At 45.1% G+C, this 10268-nt stretch overlaps 1 protein-coding gene across 1 annotated transcript; it reads left to right on the forward strand.

The window, feature by feature from the left end:
• Positions 1-204: 204 nt before the first annotated feature.
• Positions 205-8319, forward strand: LOC139413712 (protein phosphatase 1 regulatory subunit 15A-like). Its single transcript, XM_071161401.1, has 2 exons — positions 205-3225; positions 5181-8319. Exons 1-2 carry the CDS (start codon positions 1192-1194, stop codon positions 5370-5372), a joined length of 2226 nt encoding a protein of 741 aa, XP_071017502.1. The 5' UTR covers positions 205-1191; the 3' UTR covers positions 5373-8319.
• The last annotated feature ends 1949 nt before the right edge of the window (positions 8320-10268 follow it).

Genomic DNA, 10268 nt, shown 5'->3' on the forward strand with positions numbered 1-10268 from the left:
CACCATCTCAAAACCTGTCACACTGAGCTTTTTCCATACACTGCAGTATGCTGCAGGAGTCAGGATATTCACTTTCATTATATGACAGGGACATTTCGTGTCATGTCATGCATAATCGCCATGTGGATTACTGACGACGGTAACTCTGCGACGGTCCCTAAACATTTCCACAATACCTCTTTCACGACGCCCCCTACATTTTCTGATGAAATCCTCTTCTGAAAAGTGGGCAGAGGAGTCGACCGACCGTACAAGGAAACGCAACCATGATTGTAAAAAACCAGAAGTATCGCATTGAAGTATTATAACGAGCTTGTCTATTTAGTTGATATCTATTGAATACTAAATTTCTCATGCGGATGCATTCCATGATTTTATTGTAATGAATTGTTGAGCTTCGTTGAAGTCTCGGATCAAGGTTTGCATCTGCACTGTCGCCGGGTGCTACGTGCGAGACTCTAACCAGCTTTTTCTCCAACCAAGACTAAAATGGATTGTATATTTTCGTTTATCCTGAATTTCTCAACATGCTATGACTCGCCAAGGCTTTGCTCACTTTCTACATTCACTACCCCTGTTTGTACGATGCTTACCGCGCGAAATAAGTCTAACCACCACTCGCAGGAAAATGTCTCCCATACCGCGGACAACATGGACGATGGTATTCACTTGAACAGGAGAGCTAACCGGTATGCTATTGCTAGCCTTTCGGTGTAAGAAGATGGATAAGGGACAACAGTAATGGATGTTTCACCTGCAATTATGGACAGTGCTCTGGAGTGCACACCAAGTTATTCTCAAATGTGTCGCTAGCAACTTCCAGCGAAACGAACAGCTCTCAAAATCAAGATTACGTTAGCTAGCCCGGTAACAGCTGCTCAAACTAGCATTATTAGCACTAGTTACCTAGATAACTAACGTTGGTTCTTGTTATCCTTTATTGCCAGACTAAAGTTTGATTGGCATGTTTATTTTGGCAGTCTAGTTAATACACGAGTTATTAATATATTGTGAACTAGCTACTATATGTCCGCGTGTTAAATTGTCCTACACGTGTACGTTAGCTAGCTAACTAACCAAAAAGCTTTAACAAACTTCCCAGCAGCAAGCTGTCAAGCGGTATTCTTGATCGAAACTTTACTAATGTATCTTACATAGTGACGATTTGTTAGCCACAAGCCAGTATTGAGAATGTTTAGAAACATGAATCGCGAGGAACACTTTTCTGGTGTGAAGACGCCTCCATCCACTCCCGCCGGGCATGGAGTGGCCTCTCCCCGACAACCAAACCAGGAGCGCTCGTGGATGGGCATGTTCTCCGCGGTTTCTAGGCCTGCCCTGTCATTTCTGCAAAAGTATATACCATGGCGCCCTAGTACTCCTGCCATGCCTCACAATGTGACAGGGTGGGTCAGTGGGAATTTCAAAGATAACTTTGTAGAGGCAGAAAGCACATTTTTAGGACAACTGGACGACGTCTTGCCTGGAACTCAACACCATGCACATCATCTATCGTACCTGCAATACCAGCATGGTAGCCCTGGGCTAGCAGCGTCAGGTAATAGTACTCCGAGTTGGTTGACAGCAGATTCTCTTTACGAGTTAGGGATTCAAAATGCTGCTGAAATGGACTTAAATATAAGGCAACAAACTTCGGTAGGATACCTCGCAATCGCGAGAGGTTTTCTCAGTCATGTTTTGTTGAACGCAGCGTCGGCTCAGGAAATGAAACACCCAGACCAAGGGCATGTACTTGGTGGGAACGGTTGGTCATCTGACGCGGTGTCAGCCAGAGAAAATAGTACCGCTGGTAACTGGTGGGGTGGGCTTTGGGGAACCAATAGTGCACAAGGGTGGCTGTCAAATTTGTCTTGGAGAAAAGAGGGCACTGGGGAAAACAACAGTAATGGTCATTGTTTTCAACCGGAGTGTGGTACAAAGGCTACGGTTACCAAGCCAACAAGGCTGTTTGTACAGTTTGATGATAACGAATCAATGGATGGCAAAAGCACTGGCGCCTCCTGCAACAAAGAGGAGCCAAATGACAATGGAAGCCTTCAAACAGCCACCTGGCCAGAGTCTCTCCCTTTCCCTGACAGTTTCTCATTAGATCACTGGGAAATAGTTGGTATCAGTGATCATCTTGTCAGAGTTGGAGCTGTCACTGCCTGCAGTGAGGTGGCAGTTTTTACCCCTGACCAGGATAATGGTTATTCCAGTCTGGAAGAAGAACACTTCACCTCCAGACTGTACATGTTAAGGCCTCCCATTGAAGAGCTACAGGGGATCACAGAGATGAAGGAAGAGACCATCACATCTGACACACCAACACAGGGGAGGTCTGGAGAGAGTAGGCCAGAGAGGGATGCATCCAATCATAGAGAAGTGGGTGAGACTGCTGCCACTGGAGGGATGGAATTAGAGGAGGAGGAAGAGATTGAGGACTCTGACTTCTCGGACTCTGAGGAAGAGGAAACGGCGGCTGAGGGTCCATCAGTGTCTACCACCGCTCTGCCCCCCTCCACCCCCCAGTGCAGTAACAAGGCCATCGCCTACATCATGGGCAGCCCCTGCAGCGACGACAGCCAATCAGACGACTCACTCAGTGAGGAGGATGACGATGGTTTCGACAGCGAGGGCTCGTCAGAATTCTCCAATTCCGAGTTGTTGGATGACGATGAAGAGGAGGATGACTCTGAGACTGAGAGACTGTGGAACTCACTGTGCCAAAGCAGGGACCCCTACAACCCCCAAAACTTCACCGCCCTCCTTACCAACCCCAGGACCATCCCCTCCACCTCTACAGCCACCACAGCCTGCTCCCCTCACACCTCACCCCCAGAGCAACCTCCCTCTCCACTCTCCTCTTCTTCCCCCTCTCCTGCGGAGGAGTTTGGCTCGGAGTCCAGCAGCAGTGAGGTGGATGAGGCTGAGAGCCTGAGGCTGTGGGACTCCTTCAGCACCTCCTCAGACCCCTACAGCCCATTCAACTTCCAGGCCCTGCTCAGGACTAGAGAGCCAGTCTGGACAAGGGCAAAAGCCGGGACAGGGGCGCGCTGTAAGAAGAGCAGCAAGACAACCCCCCGTCATGGACAGGGCCAGGGACAGAGCCACTCACCCCCCCAGTACAGGAAGGAGGAGGCAGAGGAGAGACTGGACAGTGGCTTCTCAGAGATCCCTCCCACCCCAGAGATCACCACCACGGGCTGCGTCACAGTCAAAAAGGTCAGTATTGGCGACTTTCTGGTAGGCCTAAAGAAAGCGCCACACACCTTGTTATTCATATGCTCCTCATTCTGTTTTTATAAAATGGTAGGTCTGTTCTTAAATAGTATCAGTCACATTGTATTGTCATCCATGGGCATTGGTCACTCACATGACTGAAGTAAAATGTAATGAACCTGGCAATGACTCCTAAAATGACTGATCTTCCCACTCAGCAGGTAACTGCTGGAGGCTGTTTGTTAATGAGTAGCTGAAGAGGAAGCATTGTTTTATCTCCTGTGGTGTACTTACATACTGCATCGACATAAGCCGCTGGCCCCGCCAGACTTTCCTGACCCCGTGACTGACGTGATGTGACCAGAGTTTTTCTACATCACTTCGGCTCATGTGGTCTGGAAAGACGTTCATTAAAAAATAACAAATAATTGGATCTCATTGTTCAAACTTCTTATCCGACGTGGTTATCACACCGTTTTTGGGCTGGGTTGTTGTGGGAAAATTCACACTTTACCACATTCTCTAACGGATGGATTTAGGACTTTGGAGTGGATTACTCACACAGCATACAGAAAGAGGAAGAGGGACTGACTGTCTATTAGCTGTTCTGTTTTTATCTGTTAGTATTCCTGTCTGACTGTGCAAGTGATGGAAACCTATGCAACAACCCTTTCCACCGCTCTCCTGTGATCAGCTTCCCATATTTGTACCATGGAGACCAGAGTCGGAGAGGCTGAGTGCACTTAGTGAACCTCTACAGCTCTGTATAATGTAATAAAACATTTTTCATTATAGACATTCCCATTGAAATGTGCTGAAATGCTATGACTGATCAGTCACTCATAGGGCTGTAGCTAAAGCAGCACATTGACTGCTGTTAGACAGATGTGAATGAAGGCTGTAGCTAAAGCAGCACATTGACTGCTGTTAGACAGATGTGAATGAAGGCTGTAGCTAAAACAGCACATTGATTGCTGTTAGACAGATGTGAATGAAGGCTGTAGCTAAAGCAGTAGTAAAACTGTATCAGTACATTGCTGTGAAACGTCTCTCCTAGTCAGTGGAATGGAAGATAATCACCATGAGAGTAGACCTAGTCATCCATGAGCCCAATCCAACGGCTGTCTTTGATATAGTCCGGCTGTATTTTCCATGCCCTTTGTATTACATTATCCACCTATTAGGAGCACACAACTGCCATGTTACTTAGCAACGGTGATAACTGAGTGAGACGGAAATCGAATTTCTCTGAAGCCCTTGTATTTTTATTTCTCTGGCTCGGCGCGCTGGCTCATAACGTTCTTGCAATGCTTCCACAACGTTCTCCCAACCCTTCAGCCCATGCCGAGCAGATTTCAGTGTCTTCCGTCTAATAACCTCCGCTCTGATGGTACTGGTGACCTTAGTAGGCTGCTGCTTATGGAGATGTATTGTCTCTGTGATGAGCTATGGGGCGTCCATCACACAGCCCATTTTCTCCCCTCTTTTTTTCTTCGCCTCTCCTTGTCTCTGCCCAAACGGTTGCAGCTCCAGACGTGTAGTGTTGCCTCCCAGTGATGAGCAATGGGTATAAATCTCAATTTCATAGTCACATGAAGAATGCTGCTTAGAGGGCCTAGTTGAGTTTCTTAAATGGATTGAGTGAAATTTGAAAAAATGCAGAGAGCTGTGGAGCAAGTGTGTTTTTCATTATGTGTGTGAATGTCAGGGTTAGGACTACCGTTTTAAAATGGAAGTGTCTTTTGTTGTTGACATAATTGTAGGTTTCCGTTTTGGATGCTTTATGCACTGCAGTTTCTCCTTTCAGAATATTGAGGTAATATTGAGTTGACCTAGTTTTGTCAAGCTGAAATGTAGTCTAGTGAGTTTGAATGTATGCAGAAGTAAACTTGGCCTGCAGGTGTTTCAGTGAGAAGGTTCTAGTCTGTGGTGATGTATGTAGTTATGTCTCTCTCCAGGTGGGTTTCTGTGATGAGGTGGATGAGTTCTACGCCAGCGAGGACGATGAGGACAGGCGTGGGCCGTGGGAGGAGCTAGCCAGAGACCGCTGTCGCTTCCTCCGCCGTGTTCAGGAGGTGGAGGAGAGCATCGGCTACGTGTTCAGCTCCACCTTCCGCCTCACCGTCTGCCAGAGACGACACCATAGCTGACCCCTTACCTCTGACCCCTACAACACAACTGATCGTAAATCATGTTTCTCTGTGACCCTCTAACATCCCTCCCTGTCCCTAAATCCTATTTTCAACAGACTGCATCAGAACTTCTTAGTCATCCCCCCTACCCAGTGATCCTCCCCCAACTCCCAAACCTTCAGACTGGATTTGCAGAAAAGACCACTTCAGAGCTGTTGACTAGACCAGTGGTTTCCAGACTGTTGACTAGACCAGTGGTTTCCAGACTGTTGACTAGACCAGTGGTTTCCAGAGCTGTTGACTAGACCAGTGGTTTCCAGAGCTGTTGACTAGACCAGTGGTTTCCAGACTGTTGACTAGACCAGTGGTTTCCAGACTGTTGACTAGACCAGTGGTTTCCAGACTGTTGACTAGACCAGTGGTTTCCAGACTGTTGACTAGACCAGTGGTTTCCAGACTGTGGGTCCGGACCAGTGGTTTCCAGACTGTGGGTCCGGACCAGTGGTTTCCAGACTGTGGGTCCGGACCAGTGGTTTCCAGACTGTGGGTCCGGACCAGTGGTTTCCAGACTGTGGGTCCGGACCAGTGGTTTCCAGACTGTGGGTCCGGACCAGTGGTTTCCAGACTGTGGGTCCGGACCAGTGGACTGTGGGTCCGGACCAGTGGTTTCCAGACTGTTGACTAGACCAGTGGTTTCCAGACTGTGGGTGGGGACCAGTGGTTTCCAGACTGTGGGTGGGGATCAGTGGTTTCCAGACTGTGGGTCCGGACCAGTGGTTTCCAGACTGTGGGTCGGGACCAGTGGTTTCCAGACTGTGGGTCGGGGCCAGTGGTTTCCAGACTGTGGGTCGGGGCCAGTGGTTTCCAGACTGTGGGTCGGGACCAGTGGTTTCCAGACTGTGGGTCGGGACCAGTGGTTTCCAGACTGTGGGTCGGGACCAGTGGTTTCCAGACTGTGGGTCGGGACCAGTGGTTTCCAGACTGTGGGTCGGGACCAGTGGTTTCCAGACTGTTGACTAGACCAGTGGTTTCCAGACTGTGTGTCGGGACCAGGGGTTCAGGTGGGTTGCTTGTGCGTTACAAAACATAGATATACTTTTTTAATGCGTTTTTGTGATGGAAAAAAGCGTTCTTCGTAAACTTAATCATTAATCATCTAAATAGAAAGTGTGTACAAAATACAATGGACCTGTATATTTTCCCTCATAAAAATGGCTTAAAATATCATTTTTAATTTCAGCTTCAGTAAAAAATGTGTAGACTTACGGGAAATAAGCTTTACATCTGCGACATTTTTACTTTGTTCTGTGCATGTTTTTGTTCCACCTCAATTTATGGGAGTAAAACATTTGGGAACCCCTGGACTAGAAGACATACCCTCACACCTCTCTCTCCTGACCCCTTACTGTCAGTCTTGGGTGTTGAAGACTTGATAATACAGATGTTCTCCCTTTCTTCCTGCCTGCTTCCTGATCGTTTGCTGTTTTGTTTGAATCTCAGTGGAGTGATTACCTAATATAGGATATGATTAAGGGCGACTGCATATTGCTAACTAGGAGGTATACAGGTAATGTAAAGGTAGAAGGGCTTACTGGTTCCAGTGGGACAAACACAGTCTAACACAGAGCAGCTATTCTGCTGAGCCATGTGCTCAGTAACCTGACTGGAAAACAGAACTCTACACAAGACACTTCAGCCAAAAGTGTCTTTTATATTTAGTTTTAAAATTGGTTTTATTAATTTGTCCCGTTGATTTAAACTGCGCTTTTGGCGTTGCTCCGTCCTTCTCTCTGACACATCCATTTGGGTTTCTGCTCTCAGTAGTGTTCTCAGTTTCATGTCATTGTGATCTGAACCCAGGTCAGTATTTAAGGGGTTCGGTATAATCCTACTCTGCACCCACAGCCAAATGTCACACTGCTCTCCGGAGCTGGATTGGGGTTTAAGAGCTTTTGGAAAGCAAACTTGGTTTTGAATTCGTTTATTCTTACCTTTTTATAAATGTTATCTTCCTGTAAACCATGCCATGCAGAGTACACACTAACATTGACAGTGTTGTATTTGATTTGATCCTAAGCAGGGGTTGTAAACCTACAGTATGAAGTGTAAAACACTCCTCAACTGTATTTGTGGTTAGTGTTAAAACCAAGCCTGTGTTGTAGTAGTGTCTTCCTGGTTTCAATCATTTCTCAGGACCAAGTTTTGGAAAGCCTGATTGAGCAGTCGCTCTTATTGAGAGTGACTTACAGGTATTTATTGCCAAACAAGCAGGTATTTCTAGTGAACAGTCAGTAGAGCTCCTCTGACTATTTCTGGGCTGAAGTGAAGGCTATAAGGGTTAAGTGGAAATATGTGCATGATCCTTGTCTTAAATGGCCTCCTTTCCTCTATCTACTTCCCTCACCTCACGGTGGTTCCTAGAATAAACAATTGCTTTAATCTATCTACAATTTGCACCAATAGACCTTCAATAATGCTTTCTCAAATGTAAAGCTTGCATCCATCAATGGTCATCTTGGAAAGGAGATGTGTTAAGGAAGCCCTTCTCTAGCTATAACACATCTTAAGTGCTTTTCGTGAGACCCAAAGTCACTGAACTTAAACCTCTTACCCTTACTATTTAACCCTGTGACGCTTCTACGGACCCAGTGTTGTGTATCTATTGTTGAGGGGTTAGTGTCCCTACTGTGGATAAAGGGTTAACCTCTGTTGTGACCAGGTGGGGGAAAAGCAGGGATGTGAAACGCACGTTATTCTGAAGGGATTCTCAGAATGAAAAAAATACAATATGAAAGCTGTGCTCGGATCTGAAGAATATAACTCTTTAACTTGGTGTAATTTTAGTCAGTACAATTAACATGAAATTGTTTTATTTTTGTAAAATTTAGAATGAGTTAGTTGCGCTGCATAACTTATACATTTTGAATCCATATTCATTGAAAATAAATCAATATTGAATTATGAATGAGGTTTGTCTTGTTTCTTGCCCCATATTTCCTAGCAAATAATTTACTGGTCTTAATTTGTTTGATGTTCATGGTTTTTTAAATCTGCTTCGGGTGCAACACCGGACTGGAGGGAGGGTTGTGATGATCATCATAAAAGGGCACTTGACCCCAAACTGGTACTGCACCATTAAACCGTGTACAAAACATTAACAACACCTGTCTTTTGCCCTCAGCAGCCTCAATTCATGACGGCATGGACTCCACAAGGCGTTAAAAGCATTCTACAAGGATGCTGGCCCATGTTGGCTCCAATGTGTCCCACAGTTGTGTCAAGGTGGTTGGATGTACTTTGGGTGGTAGACCATTCTCGCTCGATACACACAGGAAACTGTTGAGCGTAAAAATACAAAATAAAAACAAAAACAGGGGAGTTACAGTTCTTGACACAAACCGGTGCGCCTGACACCTACTACAATATCCCGTTCAAAGACACTGTACATCTTTTGTCTTGTCATGTTGTGTTGATACCATGCTATGCTGTTGTCTTAGGTCTCTTTACGTAGTGTTACGGTCTCTCTTATTGTGATGTCTGTTTTGTCCTTTATTTATTTAAATCCCAGCCCCTGTCCTCGCAGGAGGCCTTTTGGTAGTCCATCATTGTGAATAATAATTTATTCTTAACTGACTTGCCTTGTTAAATAAAAACACATTCACCCTCTGAATGACACACATAATCCATGTCTCAAGGCTTAGAAATCCTTCTTTAACCTGTCTCATCCCCCTTCATCTACACTGACTGAAATGGATTTAACAAGTGACATCAATAAGGATCATAGCTTTCACCTGGATTCACCTGGTCAGTCTGTCATGGAAAGAGCATGTGTTCTTAATATTTTGTACACGCAGTGTAGATAGGTTTGTCACTAGCTACCACAGACACAAAGTTATAAAACTATTTCTACAATTTATCTTCCTACATTCAGATTTGAACCTTAACGCTAACAACACTGTTAAACTTATGCCAAAAAAAGCAATTTGTTGATTTTTACAATATAGGCAATATGTACTTTGTGGCTGTGCTATCTAGTGGAAACCTGAATATAGTAATCCACTTTTCTACTATCCACACAGTAAAAAAAAATCTGAATGTACTTTAACATTGTATGCACCTGAGCTGTACTAGGCCCCAGTATTTAGCATGGGAGTCAGTGGATGTGTGGTTCTTAGCAACTGGAGCCAGTCAGCAATGTGAATGTGCAGTATGAGGTGAAAACATGCACAGATGCAAACAGCTGTCAGAGACCAACAGGCCCGCCTCCCCAGAACACCACAGGCATACTCAGCCTAGAAAGGATTATAGAAAGATTTCAGCCTCAATCCTAGAGGCACTCAAAATCGGATAAGAGATGGGTGGCTAAATATATAGAGAAAAACAAATCCTTCTACAGATCATTATGGAAAGTGGATACATGGCAATCATTTTAATAAATTAAAACCAATGATGTACGTATACAAACACTTGGATTTGTCCGTGGTATTTGTTGAAGATACTTAAAAGTTATATATTTTTTGTAAAAATATATATTTTTTAATTGTATATTGAAACACAATCTACAGTGAAGCTGCTCAACATTGACATTACATTCAGTCGTCTGATTCCCATAGTTTTTTTGTTATGTTCCATTATCAACCAATAGAGGTCGCTCTTGTTTGTTATCATAGCAGGAGCGGACCAGTCGATCGACTGAGATGGTGGAGATCTCAATTGCATACTGCTCACGCCCTCGTCTCCTTAAAACCTATTGGATGAGAAAGTCAGAGCTCCGTCCTCTCTGACCTTCTCCTGTAATGAGTTTTGAGAAGGAGACGAGCAGAGGACGCGAGGAGATCTTCCCGAGGACTGTGCAACTGCTTTCTGCTCAAAACGATCATCATAATTGTGATTTGCTGCGTTACAACATGAGAC

This window comes from Oncorhynchus clarkii, chromosome 7 (genome assembly GCF_045791955.1).
Source record: "Oncorhynchus clarkii lewisi isolate Uvic-CL-2024 chromosome 7, UVic_Ocla_1.0, whole genome shotgun sequence".
Taxonomy (NCBI): domain Eukaryota; kingdom Metazoa; phylum Chordata; class Actinopteri; order Salmoniformes; family Salmonidae; genus Oncorhynchus; species Oncorhynchus clarkii.

Bases quoted from the DNA above. Each gene is read 5' to 3' on its own strand.
- LOC139413712 (XM_071161401.1), top strand. From the start codon at position 1,192: ATGTTTAGAAACATGAATCGCGAGGAACACTTTTCTGGTGTGAAGACG. The intron at 3,226-5,180 runs GTCAGTATTGGC...GTCTCTCTCCAG, and splicing joins GCTGCGTCACAGTCAAAAAG to GTGGGTTTCTGTGATGAGGT.